The sequence below is a fragment of the Lonchura striata genome, chromosome 2 (assembly GCF_050655825.1).
Source record: "Lonchura striata isolate lonStrDom1 chromosome 2, ASM5065582v1, whole genome shotgun sequence".
Taxonomy (NCBI): domain Eukaryota; kingdom Metazoa; phylum Chordata; class Aves; order Passeriformes; family Estrildidae; genus Lonchura; species Lonchura striata.
Genome location: NC_140704.1, coordinates 111567752 through 111591051, shown reverse-complemented (window position 1 = coordinate 111591051; position 23300 = coordinate 111567752). Strand labels below are relative to the sequence as shown.

General features: G+C 39.4%; 1 protein-coding gene across 3 annotated transcripts in view; it reads left to right on the top strand.

Annotated features, from left to right (window-relative positions):
- The first annotated feature begins 6395 nt into the window (after nt 1–6395).
- SS18 (SS18 subunit of BAF chromatin remodeling complex) overlaps nt 6396–23300 on the top strand; it is a 44551-nt gene continuing 27646 nt past the window's right edge. For all 3 annotated transcript variants that reach the window (XM_085572031.1, XM_021551605.4, XM_021551604.4), the window contains exons 1-3: nt 6396–6566; nt 10015–10091; nt 11344–11428. In XM_085572031.1, coding sequence (XP_085428157.1) covers nt 6498–6566; nt 10015–10091; nt 11344–11428 — 231 coding nt within the window. In that variant the 5' untranslated portion in view covers nt 6396–6497. The remainder of the gene's footprint in view (nt 6567–10014; nt 10092–11343; nt 11429–23300) is intronic.

The following is a 23300-nucleotide window of genomic DNA, read 5'->3' as shown; positions in this document are numbered from 1 at the left end:
GCAATAGTACTTATTCCTTCATAAATTTATACACACTAATAGCTAGACTGTGATGTATCTAGAAAATTGCACAAAACCACATTTTGTTATTACTCTAAGACTAGTAGTATTTAATAATGAAGGTTATAGTCTAGGGAAAAAACTTTCTTATTCCTATAGAATCAACATAAAAGAGGCCTAAGTTATTATTATGGCCCACATTCCCATCAGCAAGGCTTCTAATTAGTCTTTTAACTTACAAATTTTCTTACTGATACCAAGAGCAAACTCAACTTGATTTCCAGACTGACTTAATAGTAAGATACATTGCTATTTTAATTGGAAAAGAATATATTGCAATTATGGGATAACACTTTTTTAAAGTATCTTTTTGCATGAGAGGCATGGTTTAAAATTTCATGCTGAATATAAGGAAAAGAGAGTGGTAAAAAGCATTGTTACATTCATAATAGAAATCTACATAGTTACTATTTTTTTCTATGTTTTCTCTTGTTTTTCCTGTTTTTCTCTGCCTTGGGACCATCTTCTTATAGACTGTACTTACACAAAGCATCTTCCCTCTCCTCCTTTTTGCTCCTTCTTGAAAAGAAACACACATGCATAGATGCAAGGGGTCTGCGTGGATGAACATGAGCAAGGAGCTCCTGACAAAACTCAAACATAAAATGCAGCATACCAGAGGTGGAAGCAAGGACAGGCGATCTAGAGGAATAATACAGAAATACTGTCTGAGCAGAGAGGGGTATTTTAATAGTGTCAGCTTTAGGTAAGTCTTTAGACATTACCTCCCACAACAGTCTCATAGGCAAGCCGATGGAGCACAGACTAAAGAAATGTACAGTGAGGAGTACTGAACATTTGCTGAACCGTTAGTCTCACGGAGTTGGGATCAGCAGCACGGAGTCCAACTGGGGCCAGTCAACAGTGATGTATCTCAGGAGCCACTGCTGGGGCCAATGCTGCTCAACTTCTTCACTACTGACCTGAATGACAGCAAGGAATTGGACCCTCAACAAGTTCACAGATATTCCAAGAGTGAGAGTTGTTGATACACATTGATTTGGATAACCTCAGTGGATTGAAGAAATAGTCAGACATGAACCGTATGAAGTTCAACAAAGGGTAGAGCAAAGTCCTGCACCTGGGGAGAACCAACCCCATGAACCAGCTCATGCTGAGAGATAACTGCAGGAAGTACCTGGGAGTCTTGGTGGACAAGGTGGTTGTAAGCCAGCAACGTGCCCTTGCCACAAAGGGCAAGAGCATCTTGGACAGCACTGGAAAGAGCATTGCCAGCAGAATTAGGGGAGTCTTCTTTACCTCATGGGAACAGAGTCTCTGAAAGGAAATCACACTTGACATAATCTGCACTTTCTATTTCCCCTCAGGAGTTGATTGGAATTGTGATAAGGCGGAAGTCCTGCCCTCTAATTGTTCAGCCATCTCCTCTGTCCTTCAGAAGGCAGATGCTGGAGATGATGCAGATGATGCAGAAGTAAGAGTCCCCAGAAGAACAGTATGACTCTCCACTGCAAATGTGTTGCCTTTTACCAGATATGAAGGTTCAGCGATCTTCAAGATCACTGCTGACTTTTCTTCAGTATGTCTTGGCAGTGCCCTCTCATGTTTGTCTTTTGAATGTTGCTTTCAGCTTTCAAGAACTCAAGAAGTTAGTGAACTGTAGCACTTTGCTTCTATGCCATAGAATAAAATATTAACCTCTAAGAATACTTAAGGAACTTGCAGCTCTAAGGAGGCTTAGATTAGATGTTATGCTATTTTTTTATTTATAGCATATGTTCCTAGTAGCTGGAGATTCCCTTTTGAAGAATAAAATCAGGACATGGAAAGATTTTCTCACTGCAGATATTGCAATTACTCCCATTAATGCAAACCGCTGAACCTGCTGTGAGCTTCTTTATTCTAAATATTTATATTTGCAGACTAAAATGACAAGTAGTAGAATAAAAGTTTAGCATCCCAATGATTTTTTTTGGGTTTGTTATTGCCCCTCTGGAATATGGCAGAGCCACCAATATCCTTGTAGTGTGCAGTGCTGTTTGAGAACTTCATTTTATACTGGAACATACAGGCTTGCATTTCAGGTGCTACTTTTTATTACTATTCCATGCAATAGCCAATACAGAATAGAAATTACCAAATTCTGTGTGTGTGTGTGTTTGGGGGGGGGGGGGAATCAGGTAAGAAGCTGTCAGAATAAATTCAAGACAAATTTATTCTGTTAGCATCATCCCTTTTAGGAAGCAAAAAGCACCATTTACTCTAAAACCCACTCTGATATTGTTCTGTATTTTGATAACAAGTTGCTGGGTTTTAAATAAACAGAACTTGAGCATCAACCATTTACACAGACAGACCTTAAAGTGCAAGCTTCATGTTGCCACAAGATGAATTAACACAGAGACTGGGCATGTAGAAAATCCCAAAAAATGATGAGATCACCAAATTTAGTTGTTAAAGAAATACTAAACCAAAAATTGAATTTTTTCCCTTTTGCCATCTTCCTTTTTCATCTACTGAAAGACCCTTCTTCTTTAGGATCTGCTCTGTTACCTGATGGTATTGTTGATGTTACAAAAAACCTAGATAAACACCTCCTTTATTTTTTAAATTTCAAGATGCAAAAGTAGTCTACTCTGAAAAAGAGGCTTAAATTCACCGCTATCCTATCTGTTAGCAGTAGATCCTGAGCGATCATCCATCCTTACTATAGCAAAGAAAATGAGTGTGTTGCTGTCAGTTGGAGTGAGTACAGAAAATTAGGTGCTCTCACCAAAAAAGATTTGTCTAAGAAACACCTGGCTCATAGGAAGAATTCTTAACTTTCATATCAAGACCTGCAGTCATTAAAGTCTTTAAGCAAGTGGTGCTACCATAAAATTCTTTGCTGTCCCTTTCTTACATATATAGCTTCATAAATACTACATTTAAATTTTTTAAATTTAAAATGGACATTTGAGAATGTTAATGAATCAGCATTCTCTATTTTCCTTCTTGTGGATGGAAATGTCCTTGACTCTGAGGAAATTCAGATAATACAAGTGGCAGACAACAAGTTGTTACTAAGAAATATGAGTTGGAAACATAGGAAAAAAGTCTTCCAGAAAAGGACTGATCCTCCTCTGTCTTAATTTTTCTCTCTCCAAAAAATATGACTTACTCAAATGCACACCAACAAAAAAGAAAGACTACACTGATAAAAGTTGAAATAGAGGTGGAAATAAGATCTCATTGAAACATGTTTGCATTTGAAACTCTTGATGATGACTGAGATTTATTCATCTAAATTACAATTAAATAATGTTAAGGTTGTGAGTAACTCACAAGAGCAAAGAAATGTGCAATTAAAGGGAAAATATACCATATGTCCTTTGATATCTAGACATATTGCAGTGCATTAAGGAAGTCATAAAAGAGACACCCTGTTGTGGTTATGTGTTCTGAGACATGTGGCACATTTCCATTGTAGCTATCTATTTCCCTGCTTGTATGCATCTGTGCCATTATTTAAATGTTGATTTTGAATGTGAATTTCTCTTTGCATGGTAATAAAACCCAGAGCTTCAGACTTGCTTTTTTCAATGTTTGTTTAGATTTGCTGCTATTTATGAATGTGGAAGTCCAAAATGTTAAACACATGAATGAAAAAATATCACAAATGGCAAAAAAAAAAAAAGAATTTAATTTAATCCTCAGACAAAATGAGTCAAAGGAGATAGTTTTAACAACAATGAATGAATAATCTTATATCTTTCCTCTAGAAACTGACAGAGTTGCATTTCAAACACTGCTCTCCTGTATTTTGCATGGAACAAGGAATATACTAAAAAAAAATCACATAGTTTGGACTATCTGGGGAAATAAAATGAGAAATTACTGCTTTAGTTTTAAGGTTCCTCACCTGTGGCCTCCCACAAGATTATTTTTTTTTCCCTCAACTCAGAGCCAACCTGAAAATGTGGAAGAACAAAATGTAACATTCAGATCCTAGAAGCAGTGTTTATGTGGCTGGCACCTAACCCATCATCTCAAACATTGTGATCATCAAGGCATCACAGTGCAAAATACTTTATACACAGGGGTCAGGTAACCAGAGTAGGACATCCAGATGTCACACCTGTGAAAAAGGGAAAACATTTTGTGGCAATACCAGTGTTCAGTATATTTCATAGGAATGTGTTTCTTATGCCTGCAGCCTTGGGACACTTTCTGACACCTCACCAGTTCTTCAGGGACAAGTATATGTTAAAAAAAAACAGTCCTCATAATTCTATTACTAACTGGGTAGGAGATGGTTGGTTCTGATTTGGCCACGGCCAAATCAGAAAACCCTACAAATGAAGAATGAAGAATTCTTCATTTGTAGAGTTCTTTGCTGCTGTTTGTAGTAACTAAAAAAGTACCAATTTGAACACAGGTACTACAACAGTTACTCTCTGAGTTCACTCCAAGACCATGTAATAATAACCATAGATCACCATGAAGCGTATCAACTTTAGAAAAATATGGTTTCTTCAAATCTTCCTCTTTTATTTTTGGTTTCCTGCAAGTATTGTAGTAGTGATGATGATGATGGCGGTGATGATAAAGTGTGTAACAGACAGAAAAAATGGACTAAAATAGTCCAGAAAATGGACCACAGTGGTGAGTGAAATGGTTACAAACACAAAGTAAAGGACATGCTGGCATTGATCCATCTTAGCATAACCTACAGAGCAAGCACTGAGCCACAGATATTTCCTAGAGAAAAGCAAACCAGATTAGCATCCCATCAACTCTGGGTCCTGTATAATCTGAAGAGGCGGGGCAGTAGCGTCATTCTGGTAACACAGAGCATCAGGTCCAGGGGGCAAGCCCTTGGGGAGTGGGATACTGTAGGAATGCAATAGTTTGGAGCCAGCAAGCCTGGGGGAGAAAGCAGGGGGTGATGGGCAGTCGCAGCATATCCTGAGACAGCAGAGCCAGCATGAGTAATCGTCATGGGGCTGGGGACAGGAGCCAGCATAAATCCAGTGTGAGGAGAGAGCATGCCAGTTGGGAAGCAGCTGCACAGCCATGGATGCCACTGACAAACGTGTGCTGTGACCAAAAGGCCTGGCTTTTTTAGCCAGGGCCTTCCGCCAGCAACTGCTGAGAACCAGAGCAAGCAAGCAAGGCTCAAGATTCACGTCTTGTGGCGTGGGCTGTGGTATCCTGTCACCGGGCAGGCAATGTCCTGCCAGCCATGGAAGCACACACACCTCGGCCAGCTGCAAGAGCAGCCACCACTTGGCCAAAGGCCAACTCTGTACCCTAGCCTGTAGTGTGGCACTGGAATGCACACAGGCTGGGCAAAGGATGTGCCCAGGAACAAGAAGGTTTAAAATGCTTTGGTTGGGGACCTTCATGTCCCTGTACCAACTGCTGGTTGCAACTCTTCATTCTTCCAAAATCTGTCTTAGACTTTGCAGACTTGTCCACAAGGCTCTCCAGCGACACTGAGATTCCCTCCAGTGGCTGCACTGAAACAAATCAAGGCTGGTTTCAGGGCTTCCAGCGTTTGTAATTTTATGTTTAATGCTGCTTCTTCTTGCTCTGTTTCACTTTTAGGGCAGGAAACCTGCAGCCGCACAACTCATCGAGGAAAGCCGTCCCAAGCCCCTGGGCGGCTTGTTCCAGTGCTCTGCTACCGTCCACGTAAAAAAGCCCTTCCTCATGTCGAAGTGGAAATTTCTTGTGTTCTAGTTTATGGCCATCGCTCCATGTCCTGTCGCTGGGCACCACTCTCTTGACACCCTCCTTTGAGACGTGTACATGGATTAATGAATCGTCTCTTCTCTAGACTAACCGGGTCAGCTCCCGCAGTCTCTCCTCATGAGATGCTCCAGACCCCACAACAGGTGCCCCCGCACTCCCAGCGCCCGCCTCCCGCATCTCCCGTCCCGTCCCGTCCCGCTCCACCCCGCGCTGCGCCAGAGGGGGCTGCCCGGGTGCAACCAATGCGGCGCTGGGCAGAGGGGGGAGTAGAGACTGCCTCCCGGCACAGCCCTAGCGTGTCCCCTGCAACGTGCGCGCCACAACATCGCCACTCCCCCCAGCCGACCGTACCACTTCCCTGCTATGAGGCTCTTCGGGCAGGAACGTACCAATGCGGCAGAGGGAAAGGGGAAGCTAAGAAAGGCGCGTGACAAGGCTGTGCGTGGAGATCACTTTCGAAGCGGCTCAGGATCGGCTCTCGGTCCAGTTGTTCTGGCCGGGCCGTGCGGGGCAGCCACGGTGTCATTGAGGTGCCCCCTCGCCAAGGAGAAAAGCAGGGAGGAGCCGCCGGTCTTCCTTAACCCCTTCCCCCGGCGGGATGGGGATGGGCCGTCCCACCGGGCGCGCGCCCCCGCCCCACCGCGCGCCGCGTTCTTCCCGGATCGCCGCCGCTGCTGGGTCCGCGGGGCGCGCGCGCGAACGGGCGGGAGCGGCCGCGGAGGCTCCGGCGCCCACCAGACATGTCGGTGGCGTTCGCGGCCCCGAGGCAGCGGGGCAAGGGCGAGATCACGCCGGCCGCCATCCAGAAGGTGAGGACGGCGCGAAGAGCAGGGCCCGGCCCGGCCCGGGCGGCCCCGGGGGCTGCAGCTGCCGCTTCCTGCCGCGCGGGGAACGGGGGCGGCGGCGGCTCAGGCCCGCAGCGCCGAGGCCCCGGCGGGGAAGGGAGGCGGCCGGGCCGCACTCCCTGTGCCCGGGGCTCGGCCCCTGTCTCTGCACTTGGACACTTGTTGGAGGGTCCCGGGGCCGGCGGGAGGAGGCGGGCGGTGTCCTGGGTGTTTGCAGCCCTCGTTTTTCTTCCTTCGCTTGGGCTGCCCCGATCGCCCCGCTGGACTGAATTTACCCGAGAGGACTCGGCCTGGAAGCGGAGAGTCGAGTAAATCCTTCCTGCGGGAGGGCTCTGACAGTGGGACCGCGGCCGGTTTGTTCCAGACCCTCTGCCCGACTGGGCGCTGCGGAGTAGAAGGCGGCTCCAGTTCCCAAACTTGGTCGACCTGGTAGTTAAGGCTGCCTCCCAGTAAGCCTTAGGTGTGATTGAAGAAGAATATCGCGTTCGGAGCCAGTGACAGCCGCTCCGGACGACTCCACCTAAGCTTGTGTGGGAGGGAGCAAGTTAACTCTAAAGCCATCAAAGAAACGCGCATACAGGATTAATAATAATCCACAGCAGCAGCAAAGGAGCGTGTTCAAGTTCACTGGTAACTGTGTGGTATTTAGAAACTTAACTCAAGACTTGTACCGTCATTGGTGTGGGTGGCCGTGGATCAAACAGATTTCAGATTGGTACCATCCCCTTATGTAGAGGAGTCCTTTAAGTAGATAGATCTAACATCCGATTTAGTAAAGAATTAGAATCTCTACAAAGCAGGTGCTGCAGCGATATGGACCTCAGAGAAGACCTTGGAGCTGTAAGGGAAACATCCAGGGTACTGAGGGGGAAGTCAGTGCTTGGGAATTGTAGATAAAAAATACATATCCACTGGGTGGAAAGCTGCACAGAGGTAGTCAGTAGAGACTTAAGGATGCTGAGGTGCCATGGAGAATACAGATGATAAAGTTTTCCTGGGTCTGTAGTCAAACCATTAGTTCAGTGGTGGTGTGCTGGCAAAACCCCAGTGTTAAAGGTGAAGAATTTTTGTAGTACCTAAGTTGTCAGAAGCCCTGAAGGTATCTTCATCCAGCTGGAAACTAAATTCTCTTTTGATGGTAGATGTTTATAATTATTACAATTTTCTGTCAGCAAACACTCATTTAAACTTCTAAAAAGCAGTTGACTGTAGCCCTACCTAGGATACAGTTATAATCCTTTTTGTTCCCTTTCCTTTTAGCCCCTAGCATTCCTGCCCCCCTCCAGTCCTTTGCTTCTCAAGAGGTGTGTCTTACATGGCTGTAATGAAGAATGCAACCATCTAATGGGCAGTTTAAAGGTCTACTTGTCTGCTAAGCCTTAAGAATCTGCTGTTTCCCTCAGAACTGTGGGAGATATTCTGAGGAGGGCCTTGATTCACAGCTTCCTTTGCAAGTCCTCTATTAGACTTTGGTATCAATCGTATTATCTAATTTTTTCCTTTTTTTCCTGAAATGATGAAAATGGCCACTGTGTTTCTTACAAAGCTTGAAGTTAGTACACGTGCTGTGTACCAATGTTGCAGTGTGTGATCCTCTTCAGAGAGTGTAGTTGTAGCTTTGCCTGGTTTTTGAGGCTCACAAAGTAGCTGAAAGCACTGCAGTTATGTCTGTGTTTAGGGCTTAATGAATATGTTTCCAGATCCAACAGTTTCAGGCAAAATACTTGTACTGGGATCATTCTAGTCCATTCTGGTGAATTACGGTTTAAAGTTCAAGAAAACTTGGCTGGTTCTTATGTGGATAGAAGTCCTGAGTGAACTGCATAAGGTGTTTGACTCCATACTCTTTTCATAGTAGACATGGATTAAGTGGGGAAAAAACTGACACTACTTTTTTTGTTGTTTTTTCCCTCTCTGTAGAATTTGTTAGGGGAATAAAGGTTGTGGTATGATGTTGTGCTTTCCTTGTGGAAGGATGAGTCTACTCATGGCTGTTTTCAACCATGTTTGGAAGAAGGAGAGAATGTGTAGGATGTTTTAAGGTTCTGCTTGTTTTGTGATATTCAGAAACTGGGTAAAGGGATCTAAACTAGCTTTCCAGTCAGAGAAAGCAAAGGAGTAAATTGATGCAAAAATTTACATTTGGCATTAAATTTTCCATTTCTATAAGCTGACTTGGATAACTTGGCTGATGGCTCAGATTAGCCATGGTTCTGTTGAATCTTGCCTGATCAGAGTGCAGAGCATGAGCTGGAAAGATGAGTGTGGGTTACATTCACTCTAGGAGACTGGGTTGTTTTTTTCCCTGTTTAGAGAGCTTGGAACACTTTGACTTTGTGAACTTTTTGTAGAAAGTTGTGAAATTGGCCGTTTTCCATGATTTTTTTAGAACTACTCATTTTTGGTAAGAAAATTAATTAGTAAGTATTCATTTTCATGGACACTGCTGAAGTATGTTAGATTTATTGTGTCCATTGTCCTGGTTCTGGCCACCGCAGGATTAATTCTTGCAATAGCCAGGGAGGGTCATGGCGTGGATCTGGAGGTTATTCTGTAGCACCTCAGTTAATTTTCTGGGGATGGGGGAAGGGTTCATGTGTTGTGGTGTCATCAGGTATTGTTGGGGGCTGTATGTGATGAGCACTTGAATGTGAATAATTTGCCCTCTTGTACTCTCCATTAGTAGTATTTTTGCTATTGTTATTGTTTGCTTCTTATTTCAGTGGTATTTCCAGTAAATTTTTGCTATCTCAACTGGTGATCTTAACCTTTTGTACCTCCAGTTCTCCCCTCTGCCCTACCAGAGGGTAGAGGGATGCATGGTTTGGAGTGTTTCATTTCGAACACTAAATTGGGCAATACCATTCCTAGACCATAATGTGCCATTATACCAAATATTTATAAAATGCAGCTTAGTTAGAGAATCTTCATGTAAATATTGCCTGGCTTTCCAGTGCATTTGCTGAACAAATATGGTCAGCTCAGTTTTCACCATTAGCAATTTCAGTGCCTTTTAAAATTAAATTTATATGTAGTTGCAGGCTTTAGAACTAGAAGGGAAGCTTGGGGCATAAACTTTTAAGTGAATTTCTTGTTAGCAATCAAAGGAATGCAGAAAAAATTTAAAACTTTCTAAGCATAGGTATTTGAACAGGACACTTCACAAATGTAGCTGCTGATGGTAGCATTATGAAACCCTTAAGCCAAAACCTGTAAAACTAATCAGAAGGGGGAAATGGGAGCAAAACAGTGTTCTGCAAATAATTGATGAAGTAGAGCTTTCTGCCTAACAACTTTTTTAGTTGTTTTTTAAAAGTAAGAAGAGGAGCATTACTCAAGACTCAGACTTATCTTCAGTTTCTTTCCACAAAGAACATGGAATTTACTCCAAACTTTTTCTTTATTGTTTCAGATGTTGGATGAAAACAATCATCTTATCCAGTGTATAATGGACTATCAGAACAAGGGAAAGACTTCTGAATGCTCCCAGTAAGACCTTAATCCATACCTACTGCGGACTGGGTGAATTTCCATCTAAATCATCATTCTTAATTTGTTCAGCTTACCTTACAGGACAGCTGTGCTGTGAAGAAAAGCATTGCTACAGATAGTACACTTGAAATTCTTGTGTGTGGTGGGTGGGTTTTATTTGCTTTATGATTATCGCTTCTGTCACTGAAGTGCTGCAACTTCCCTACTGTAAGTTGATGTCATGATGATGCTGCTCATAAAAATAAGGACTGTCTAACAAAAATATTTTTCCTCTGTATTGTAATTACATTGTTGGAAAGAGGTAGTTTTGTTTGAAAAATTCTCAAAGTCATGTAGGAAATTGGACCGTTCTGCTTCCTAATGGCATGTTTGAAAACTACCTGCTTTTCACTTGACCGAGAACAAACAGGCTTTTCGTAGAAGTTTGGTTTGCCACAATATCCATCACAGACTTACCATCTAGTGGGAGTGATCTGAGAGAACTATAGAAGGAGTGAATTGTTAAGGAGTGTTATTTTCCCATTGTACTTTTCTGGCTTGAGGTGATGATGGCACCTATGTAATCAGACAAATCTGGAGAGGTAGGACATCTTACTCCCTTGCCAAGAGAACTGGTAATCTGGGAATAGGGGTGGGATCATAAATAATAGGTGCTTTTGGTTTAAGGGACTACTTTTGTTTGCAAGCCTGTAGTTATATACTTGTGATCTGCTCCAGCTTTCAAGGTTGTTATTGTGACTGTGGGCTAGATACTGAGAATCAGGACTGTGGTTCTCTAGCAGAAAAATTATTCCATAGCAAACTTCCAAAGCTCAGGGTCCTGATGAAATGTGGTCACAATTCACATAAATCTACGATATCTTGAATATGGAGACACAATAAACAGCTCTCTTTCTCTGGTGTTTGTGATCGAAATTACACCAGACATAAACACACTCCTTGTATGTATTCTGGTGATTTAGTTTAAGGCAGGAAGTGAAATAAGTGAGAACAATGTCACCCAGCTTTAGATTTTTTCATAGCAAGACAGTAGTACAGTTAGGCACAGATATGATGGAGACATTGGGAAAGATTGGATAATAGGTAAGTGTGAGGGAAAAGGCTTAAGATTCCCAGTAACAGTACTCTTGTAAGTCTCTTGAGTCTTGTTTTACATAAGTAGCCTTCTTTATGTTTGTGGAATTAGAGTAAATTCGGATGTTACTGTATTTATGAATTAAGGTTTGTTTTGCTTTGCTTATTTTGATAGATACCAGCAGATGCTGCATACAAACTTGGTTTACCTAGCCACTATAGCTGACTCCAACCAGAACATGCAGTCTCTACTACCAGCAGTAAGTACAAAACAGTGTAAAAATAGGGAATATATTTCATTTGGATTCATGTAGGTAAAAAAACCCCACCCAAACAAAAAGCCAACCAGCCAAATGTTTGAGATAATGACCAAACACTTGGCCTCTGATTTACTGTACAGTAAATACATGATGCTGTTTCTTCATGCTGTATTTGGAGTAATCTCACTGCTTAGGTATTGCTTAAAATCTGACTTGTTTAAATGTAGACTCCTACCGTGAATTAGATGTGCAATGCTCAACTACCTCATCTGCCTCAAAGACAGATTTTTTTTTCCTTTTTTTTTGTTTTTCCCTCTCAGCTGAGAACTTCAGTGGTATTGTTCCTAGTCAACTCCTACAGTATTCTTTTTCCTCTTAGATTAGGGAAAGGTGAGGGAATGGGATTCTTTTCTTTGTCTTTTTACTTTTCACTGGAATGTCATCCATTCTCTTGCCCCAGTGGAATGAGGCTGGGTAAATTTTTTTTCTGCTTTTCCACCTTCCAGACGAGTCTCAAATTCTTTGCCTTTCTCCTGTATTGGAAAACAACCTTGCTTTAAGGTGGATTATAATAATATGAAAGAAGTAAGGTCCCACAGGCCCTTGAAACACTGCATCACTTTACATGTCTTGGATATTACTTGCTATCATTTTTTAATCTGAATTTCTTAATCTGCATTCCTGAACTCTGTATTTTATAAGATGCCTCAAATTTTTCCCCTTTTCCATTGTTTATGCAGCAGTATGAAAAAAACCCAGCAGCTTAAAGATAGCTTACTGTTTGTTTTTTGTGCTAATCAGAAAGCTTGGGGATTTCATTGTGAGTAACACAACAAACTTCTTTGGTTTTTGGTAATAAGACTTCTCTTGAATTAATATAGTCTTGATTCATTTCTGCACAATGAAGCTAAAAAGAATGTCTATAAAACAGCCATTCCTAGATACTAGTTTTCACCAACTGAAATTGAATTACTTTTTCTTTGGTCTCTGGAGAAGTGTTCTCCAATCATTGCTACTAGTGAAGCATCCTTTCAAGCTGGTACCTAGAGGACTATAGAAACAGTGCTTTATTATGTCCAACCTGTTGTGCCTGTAGAGGTTTCTCTTTTTATTAATCCATGCTTGTAGCTGAGCAGGAGGGAAAGAGCCATTTAAGAGGGCAGTGTGTGTTCCTTAACTAATATGCTTTTGGAGGCTTAATTCATATCCTGGTTCTGATGACAACTGGAAATGAATTTGACCTTATCCTAGTCCCTGGTGGACAGCCCTGTTGTTAAAGTTGAATGTGATGACAGTCTCTTCCTAAAAGAAAATGAAGATAGGTCTGGGAAAGGCTTTTGCTTGCAGAGCTGGACAGAAGTGTGTTTCTGATCTTCAGTGACAGGAATATTCCATGGTACTGAGAAAAAATAGCATAGTGTGTGTTTGAGTGGGTAAAGAAAGTCTCTTTTGGACAGGTGAGGAAGGGAATAAAGGTTCTTGGATTTCTTTGGGTTTTCTTTCAAAAATGCTAAATGAAATTTAGCATCTTCAGTCTTACCTAAATGTAGATGGTCTGACCTACAGTCTTTGAAGATTGCCTCAAAATGTGGCATAATCAGACAAGATGATTTTTGTTGAGGTTTATAGGAAAATATTCTTTAAATTCTTTCTGTCTTGCTAGTAAATTTTAACTAACAGAATTTGGGAACATGTGATCTATCATCTTTGTTTTTTCAATGCAAGATGAACTACTTCAGTCTTTTCCTCCACTGGCTTTCCATGTAGGAGCTGATGTGGCTCCTCTTGACTTGGAGGTAGTATGATTCTCTTCACCATGCTTATGTATCAGCAGTTGATCAGCCTTACTAAATTCAAGATGAGGATGCTAACAGTAAATACAGAGCAAGATATTGTGTGTGTAGACATCTACTATTTTTAATACTAAAATATATCAATTTTATGCTACTACTGTTGTAGTTTCTTTCCATAGAAGTTAGGAGACCTTGAGTTTGAGTACCTTCTGAAGCTGGGCTGTGTCTTATCTATTCATTTCTGGAAGATTGTTCCCCCTGGTAGACTAAATTTTCTTTTTTTGTTTAAATTTTATCCTGTTACTATTTTAATGAGGTAAATAAGCTCTCAAGGAATTTCAAAACTTTTAAAGCATTTCATAAAAAGTAATAGTTATGTGTTAAAGTGAATTTGAAAAGAGAATGCTTCTCTTCATACATCATTCACACTGAACAAAAGACGTAAGTTACCAGGTTCATTGAAACTTTTAATATGAGCAAAAATTACTCTAACCTTATGAGAACTTCATTGTGTCCTCTAGCAATATTCCTTACACTTTAAGGAATGCTTAAGTGTAAGCATTCCTTACACTTAATGCTTTATATTGTTAGGAGAAATGCTTGTTGTAGGCTGTTTTCCCTTGCCTTTAAGAGTTTACTGTTCTAATGAAATGATTGATAAGGTTTCTGAAACTTCGGTATTGCCTTAGAGAACAAAAAGTATGGTGACCCAATGGTGTTGTGCAGAGAAATGTTTATATAACTGGGACCTGCAAGTGTGGAAAGGTGAAGCAAGCACTGCAGAATCTGGGTGAAGGGAACTGGGGAAACTTTGAAAAATCCAGTGTCATAAAAAAGCTCCTGTGGTCTTGTATGCCTTCTAGAGTACTAAATTATTACTTTTGGAGTTCTTGAGTCAACCAGTCTTTTCTCAGCTGTGTGAACAGCAGCGTTATTAAGGGCAGGACTGTTATGTGTTGTCTTCCCAGCTGGATTAGAGCAGTGATTAAGTTCACATAGGAAGTTGATGCATCTTTTTGCTGTCTCTTTTTGAGTAGTGGCAGATAGTCTCTTTTTTGGATCACAGTCAAGAGTCTCTTTACCATTACCTTATGAGATTAACTAGCTTCCCCAAAAGGGCTTTGGCACGATGAGGAACACGACACTTGATTTCTTGTGATTTTTCACTGATGCTGCTTTTGAGGTAGGCTACAGCTAGATACTGTCGTCCTTGAACCGTAGAGACCAAAGATGCAATTGAAGTGGTGGTGAAGTATTATGTGTGTTTGTTTCTAAACACATGAAATTTCAAACTACAGAACAAATACATTATCCTCCTTGACTTGTATTTTTTTGTTTTTCTGAAGTGCTTTTAGTGCCCTTAAGAAGTCATTAAAGACTACTGAATAAAAATCCCCCAGCTTTTCTATTTGTACATCATCTCTCTCTTATATGTTTTCATTTTGCCAATTATTTTTAAGGAAACAACCCATGACTATCAGTTTATTTGGTATGTAGTGCGAAACTTTCCATTTTATAATGGGCAGATATTGAAGTGTGTGGCAATTATTTGGGAACATTAGTGTGTGGGGTTTTATTGTTTTTGAGGATTTTTTTGGGGTTTTTTTTGGGGGGGGTTGATTTTTTTTTAGTGTAGGAAGTTATTTTTTTCAGTTTTTCTTACATTCGGTCAGCATGCAAAGCATGAGATTTCTGTGTGTATTTCAAGGCGTTGAAAATAATATGTAATGACTTCCAAGAAAACTTAGTGTGTCCAAGTCATAGAAGAATCTGGATATTGCATTAAATAGTTTTTCTAAATTTCAAATATTGTAAAGGTTTATTAATAAACTTTCTAATTGAAAACCAGAAATATCTTTTTGAGCTATTTCTTTCAGAAATTAAGCTTTTTGTGGGTCTTGCAAAATCCCTTATTTTGTGCTGTTCCCAAACTTGTCACACAGATTAGGGAGGAGTCCATGTCACTTTAGTAGTAAAATACTTCTCTATAAGATGATTGCTTTTTATAAACACCTGATCTCAATAAGCGCTGAAATGCTGGTTCTTTCCAAAGGAACTTGCTTCAAGAGATAGGAAAAAACCTAAACCACAACAAACCAAACTAATAAAAAAAAAATCTCCCAAACCAAAACCAAAGACAATCACTGCCCATACACAAAATAATGAAATACTTCAAAAAATCAACTTGAGGACAAGCTTTCATGAAGTGTTAGTAATGATGTTTAATGGTTCTAAGTTGATGAGTTCTGCAGGCTAAATAGGAATATTCAATATAAGCATGGTTTCACTCAAACAACGAAAAGTCTCATATAATTTTACATACTTTATTTTTCAAAGGGGTGATGTTCAATCTGTGGTTTTAATGTACTTGCATATGGTTGTAGAAAAAACTTTGAGTCTTAAGAACTGAGCTGTGTCCTCTGGTTTTTTAGTAGTCTTTATTTTGAACACAAAAGTTGCTAAAATATATGTTAATTGAATTACCTTGACTTGTCTTTTCTTGAAAAAAGCAAGGTAGCATCCTGAGAATAAAAATACGGCTCAGTTTCACACTTAAAAATAAAATTCTGAAGTAAAATTTTATTGGTGATGATGAGAGGAATCCTAAATTAATGAGATTCATGTCCAGTTATGCACCAAATGCCTGGTAAAGTTTGATAGCTATGGTGGTGGTGTGGTTTAACCCTAGCTGACAACTAAGTACCATGCAGCTGCTTGGTTACCCCACACACCTTCGTTCCCCTTGCAGTGGGCTGGGCAGGAGAATCAGAAAAAAAGATGAAACCTATAGGTTGAAAAGAACAATTTAATAATTGAAATAAAATACTACAATAAGATTATAATTATAATTAAAAATGAGACAGTAAAACCACAGAGCAGTGCCCAGCTTGAGTTTGATGCTCTGTGGTGTGGATTATCCCTCTGGCCAGGTTGGGTTTGCTGTCTCGGCCATGCTCCCTCCTCGCTACTTCCACACTTTGCTGGCAGAGCCTGGGAAACAAAAAAAATCCTTGATTTAAGAGTAAGCACTACTTGGCAGCAGCTAAAACATCAATGTGTTATCAACATTATTCTGCTGAATCCAAAACCCAGCACTACACCAGCTACTAGGAAGAAACTCAATTCAGGACAGGTAGCATAGCAGAAAATCTCTTTCTGGTATGTGAAGTATGCTGCATAGTTTTTCATTAACCTTCAGAACACAAGTCCATGCCCAGTTCAAGTTCAACTGTTTGTAAACTGAGTTAATAAGAGAACAGAGCAAAAGGAAGGTTGGATGTTTCCTGTCAAGAGGCAAGGGAGCTATTAGTGATGACTGGAGCTTGGATTTTGAAGACTAATTGTTCTGATTAAATGTTAAATAGTTTTGAAAAAAAACCCAATAATTTCTTGAGATGTTATAAAAGAGAAGAAGGCAGCTGTGTTGACACAACTGAAAGGATACTGTTGGAAATGAAGAGTCACTAGTGGGAGCTTCTTAACCCAGCAACTACACTAAGAAAAAAATAAATGCAGGAATTTCAGTTGTTAGGAGTGATTCAGAGCCCAATAGCTGCCATTTTAAACCAGAGGATTGCTCTAAGTTCTGTAAGCTACTATGCATGTATTGTTAATCAGGTGTGTCCACATGGGGAGCTAGTGCACTGTACACAAAAAACTACTTCTGTTGCCTATGAACTTGTGTGACTGATTCAGAAATCAGTAAAAATCGGTGGCAGTTTGAATGAGGAGTATGCTCTAAAGTGTAATTCTCTGATACTCAAAGATGTGATTTGCCTCTCTGTAGTGCAGTGTCTGCACAATAAATACCTTTTCAATTGTAGGCTTTTTCCTGAGAGGTAGAGTGGTAGTCTGGTAACATAGGTGCAGAGTCTGTAGGGTTTTGTTCTTTCTCAAATGTCTTGCTGTGAGGGTTCTGCTGGATTCTTTCTGCTTTAGGTGAGTTTATGTAAAGCCTTTTAGCTAAAACAGTGGTGGATTACTTTTTCTCTTAGGCTACTAAATGCAAGCAAAACCTGTAAGTATCACACCAAACATTAAACCATCTTAAAAACAAAAGAGGCAAGGGGCTGTGGGACACAAAGCTTCTGAGGACAGATAGGAACTACATTTTACGGGGGATATACAGAGCAACTCAGAAGTTGTCTAGTTTCTATAATTCAGCGACTCCTGAGTTAACATTCACAGTTAACTGATTCATGATCACTTTTAATAAACCCATATGAATTAACGCAGTTTTTAAAATTTCTGGTTTAAGTAATTTTTAGTTCTAAAGCCTCCCAAAGGATTTTTGGGGGATTATTTTTATAGCTATTGCTAAGAGGACAACAGATATTTTAGGGTTAAATTTTGTTTGTTAAAACATCATTAAAGAATATTGGGACAGTGTCATGGTTGAGAGCAAATCTGGGAGAAAACCTCTGGAAGGAGCCCCCAGAAAGCAGACTGCCACAGCCCCTCCCCCCACTGGTTCGGGAAGAATTTTTTTGGAGAGAAGTGGAAAAAACCCTGTTTATTTAACAGGCAAAACACTCCCCAGCACAAAAAAAAAAAAAGGAACAGCACCAAACTCTTTCACCACTCTGAAGAGATGACAAATTAAGAAAGTCTCTCCTGGGAGTGGTCTCTCTGTTATCAGTCCCTCTGGCACTGGGAATGGCTGCTGCAGGCCACAAAGTGCAGACTCTTGGTATTTCCCAGGTCCCAGTCCAGAGCAGGTTTGAATGGTTCAAAGAAAAGGGAAAGAAAGACAGTCCAGGGAAAATCCAGACTGCCCAGCTAAACTAACTAACAAGCAAAAAAGCAAAAGCAAGCAGGAGCAAGAGCAAAGGCAAAGAGCAAAAGCAGCACTATGTACCACCGTCTGTGTCCAGCAGACCATGGGGCAGTGAGCAGGCTGATAACAAAACAAAACTTTGCTTTTCAGAGCCAACAGGACAGACAACTGGGGATACAAGCATCGTAACGCCACCCTAGGACAGACAGTGAAATATTTTTATGTAGTGACATATGCAATTTTAAACAATTAAAGATTCTCATATCCTCTTTAAACAGAATGTTTAAGTATTAAGTCAAAATTTCTCTGATTTTTGAAGATGCTGATGTAAATCAAGATGTATAAACTGGTTGTCATTCTAAATTTAAAATTCCTTACTCTGAGTCACAACTGATAATCCAGCAGTGAGAGCACAAATTACTTTTATAATTAACGTCAATATTTAGACATGATTGTAAATGTTTTTCCTGTAGAAATCCTTCCTAGCCCCAAATATTACACTAGCTGAGAATTGATAAGGGGTCTTTATTTTTTCATTGAAGACTCTCAGTACTAGAATACCCTGTACCTTGTAGAAGAGGAATTGTAACCCAATTAAATCTCTGCTCTTTCAAATCTCAAAAGCATATTCCTTTACGATCTTATTTCCCAGTCTGACACCTCAGTAAGTACTCCACAGGTGCCATCACCACCTATCAACAGAGTACTGCTCTCTAAGACTGGGACAGGTCCTGTGATATTAGCAATGTGATATGAGCAGGGCAGAGTACCACCTGGGAAGGGGTGCTTTGCTTTGCAGAAAATGATATTTGAGGGTTGAAAACAAAGATGATTGATTAAATCCTGACTTAAGGCTTCTCTTGGAAAGAAAAGAAGGCTATTTATGTTTGCATTTCTTGTAGCTTTTAATTGTTATTTTGAGAGAATTTCAAGAAAATAGTATTTTTGATAGTGTATTTTAATTATCTATCACTAGTTGTATTGATTAGCAATATTGTGTTTTAATGTATTAACAGTATTTCCTAGTTTTTGCCCTTTTTTGTGGTGACTCAGTTGGTATTCCACCTAACTTTCTATAATAGATGTTCCATAAACAAATCTTTGAACATGCTATGCTGTTGGTGGTAAGAAAAATTTTACCATCTTCAGGTTCACATTTTCACCCTAGGAGATTTTATTGTTGCATCTTATATTTGATCCATTTTATTATTTAAAAGAAAATCATCTAAAAAAATGCAGTGTAGCTGTTGTCTTTAATGCATGCTTTCAAATAACTTTTGGATTTTAGTAGGATTTTGTTTGCTGGGAGTTGTCAGTTAAAATCTAGTATTTTTTTTTCATCTCTTTTTGTTGTTGTTGTTGTTGTTGTTGTTGTAACTGTTGGGTCAGTTTCAGTCTTTTTCCAGTTCAAATTTCTAGAGTTTCACTAAATAGCTTAAAATTATTTTTTTTCATGCTCTGATAAATTTTAAATGCTCATAGCGGCTATAAGTGAAATCTGTGTGTTTGGGGAAATGAACCAAATGTTAGTGTGTAGCAAGTGAAGCTATATATAACATTTTCTAAGACTTTAATTTACTTTTTACTGAAGTAAAATATTTAACATTTTCTACTACATAATCAGAATAAAATCAGGAGTGATTTTAATTTTTGTTCCTTTTTGTCACACTTCCAGCAAAAGAAGGGAAGTAGCCTCTCCTTTGGTTCTGTTAACCTAATTATGTTTGGATGTCCTTTCACCCTTCATATCTGGGCTTAATGGCTAGGGTTCGTTTTGGGTAGGTTTTCTTTTACAAAGGGTGGGTTGTTTCTTTTGAATACTGTGTGATCATTTTGCAAAGTCTTTGCTATACATAGTCCATGTTCCTGGGGATAGTCAATTTTCTTAACTTCCATAAGGAACAAAAAAGGTTAAATAATCTAGTTTATGTAGCTGGGTGGATTTTTTTGTTGTTTTGCGATTTTTAAATTAAAAGTTAATTTAAAGAAGTTTATTATCTAAAAGTCTGGATCAAGTCCAATAGAAATCGGGAAATTACCATTTAAAAACAATTTTTTCTTGTTTTCTTCTGTCTGCATCCACTAGAAAAATACGCTGGAGGATTTTCACTGGGGAATAATTATATCTGCAGGAGACATTTCATTTTAATTACTATCAGGTAGTGATTGGTTTATGATCTGACAAAAAGGCTTGTAATGCTCTTTTAAAATATCCTATATAATATCCTATATAACTGTTCCTATTGCATATATGTATGTGTAATTATCTCTTAATCTTATTTAAACTTAGTTCTAGAGTACCATGTTGATGAATACCTCATATTTATGTGATTTGTGGCGTGTCTTGTATGTTTAATGTTATTCTTCAATTTACTGACTGTTCTCCTGAGGTTTTCTTTCTTGTTAAACCATAAATTGGATGATCTACTTTTTGTATCTATCATACATTAAATTGTATTTCTGTCATAGCTTCTTAAATAATATTCCTTTATATGCAAAAAAAAAAAATCTTGTCAGTTTTACTGTTTCAGGTGTAAACATTCAAAGTTTTTAATCACTGCTTGCCTCTCTTTAGAATCCTGTTATTTTTGCAATATCTTTTTGAGATTACTTTGCCCAAATTGAATGTGTATTATGGTATCAAATACATCGGCATTTTTTTCTTTAGTATTCTACCTGACTTTGGATATTACTGAAGATAATCAGAAGGTGAACACAGGAATTATGCATAGATTTTATGAGGTTTTGAGTTTTTTGTTTGTTTTGTTGGGTTTTTTGTTTTGGTTTGGGATTTTTTTCCCCACCAAACTGTCTGTATTGTGGTCAGTTCTTTTCTGTTTGTTACTTTTTTCCTGGATTAATGGCAATAGGGGCTTCCTCTTTCTGAAGCAAGTGGTTTATAGTTCAGTGTAATTGCCATATATTTATCCACTTCACTTGGCACCTTCTGCTTATTCTTTGTTTCACAATTTCGGTAATTTTGCAGTAGCTTCACATGTTGACATATACTAAAATATTTTCAGGAAACCTCTGTGTGTTCCTTTACTCTTTGAAATTCATAAAATTCCCTTGGAGCAGTTTTTGATCCATGCCACTGGACAATGTATTGCTCCAAAAGGCTTTGTCAAAAAACTTGTGTTAAGAGGCTTCTGTTAATTATGCAGCTAGGTGGTTTGTTTTATATTTTTAAAAATTTCTAGTAAATTAGAACTTTACTATATTGGTCCTACTACTTTTTTATAAATAGAGGTATAGTGTTTGTCCACCTTCTAGTCATCTGATAGGGTAGTTTCTTTTAATGGAAGATTGAATTTTGATAGCAGATTGGACCTTTTTCTTTAATTATTTTCAAGAATCTGATACGGATTCATACAGGACTCTGGGCTTCCATATCCAGAAGTTCCTCTTGATTAATTACTTTCTGGTAGTACCTCTTTGAGAGTTTTTAGTTGCTCCCTCAATTGTCTTAAATTCCCTGTGGTTTGTGAAGTCTCTTGCAGGTTTTTGTATCTGAAGTCCTTAACACGTTTTTCTTCCTTGTCCTTGCATGTCTACACTCTCTCATGCTGCCTTTTTGATAATAATTTTTTTACCTGAAGGATAGTTGTTTTGAAAATTTCAGACTAAATAGTGTTGGAATATATATAGTTCTGTTTAAATAATCTTTGGAGCTTTTTTCGTCCCTCTTTCCACAGATAAGGTCATTCCCATGTGTGTACAGTATCATATGCAGGATAGCTGAAACCTAGGTATGAACTGATCTTCTTTAGTACTTCATTGGACTTTCTAATGTTTCATACTTAGACTTGAAGAAGTTAATTTTAATTCTAAAAACATTTCCGCTTGGATGAATTTTGAATTCAATCTCAGTTTGCTGGCATGGGACTGTTCTGAGGCTGACATGGGATAGTCTCTGAGCTCTGACAGTTCATGTGGAGGTTACCAACCAAGTGTGTTGGTTTGAGAGTATTTCTGAACATACTTTACAAATAAAAATGAAAATAGTCTGTTTGTTTTCTTTTTTCTTTTTTTTTTTTTGTATATCAGTTTTAGATAATTTATGTTATATTCTGTTAAATGCAAAATTAAAATGATAGTGAGTTTTGAAGGTGAAGTTATCGAGGACTTTAACTGAGGTGAAGCAGCCTTGTCTTGGTTGCTTACTAGTGGAGGAAAAACAATCAGAATGGAGCAGCTTTTCAGTCACAGTGTTTAGAGGATTGAGCTGCCTTTTATTCTTACTTTCTTCACCTCTTGCCACTTCTGCTATAGGCTGAGGAAGGAACTTTGCTTATAACATGTCATTCTCTTCATCATGGAGGAATGAAAGGAATTTTGTAAGAGTAGTTGCCTACTAGCTTATGTTTATCTTCAGCTCCTTCCTTCTTCCTGCTGAAAAAAAAAAATCCTTCACTAATTTCCTGAAGAAATTTTTGAAGTACTGCAGGGAAAATAATACCTGCTTGAAGTGTTTGAAGAAATGTTGAGACAACAAATTACTACCATTCACTCCCCTCCCCTGACAAGTGAATATGTGTGTGTGTGTCTGTGTTACCCTGCTCTTACCATCTCCAACATACACACACTGGGAAAGCCTTACTCTTTACTGCTGTATTCTGTTTTGTGTTTATGAACCTGATGAATAGTGTAGGCACAGGCGGGGACTGGGCTAGATAGAAGCTTAGGGTTCATCTGCTTGGTTCTGTCTGTGAAGAGAAATGTTGTAAAACACACACGTAGTTGTCTCACTGGGAGAATTTTTCATGAATAGTTATAACCTGTAGACAGAGTCCTCAAAAACCAGAGAGACAGGAATTTGCTCTCATCGAGATGATTTTTACTCCCCTGAAAGTGCTTGGCTAAGGTATGTGAGGACGATTGTAGAGTCTCGCAGGTGTTTTTAGTAGGAAAACAAAGCTGGCTACTAGCAGTTTCTGTGTCTCCTTCCATTGCTAGGAGTAGAACTTACCAGTAAATTCCCCCTTGTATTTATTGTTTTTCTTGCTCTCCCTCTTTGAACTCTCAAGGTTATTCAGTTATTTTCCTCACAATTTCATTAGGAAATTTGCCAAAAACATCCTTTCTAGGCAGCTGTCTCTGGACCTTTGGAGGCCAGCACTAATGTGCTTCCAGTCTGTAGGGGGTGTTTGGCATGGAATTACGAACTAGGCCTTCATGGCTTTGGGGGAGAGCAGGGAAGAGATCGCTAGTGTTTTACCACACCCAGGTGCAAATTTTTTGCTGGTCTATGAGCATTCAGAGGCTTTCATCTCATGTTGTACCTGTTTTGTCCCAGTGCAAG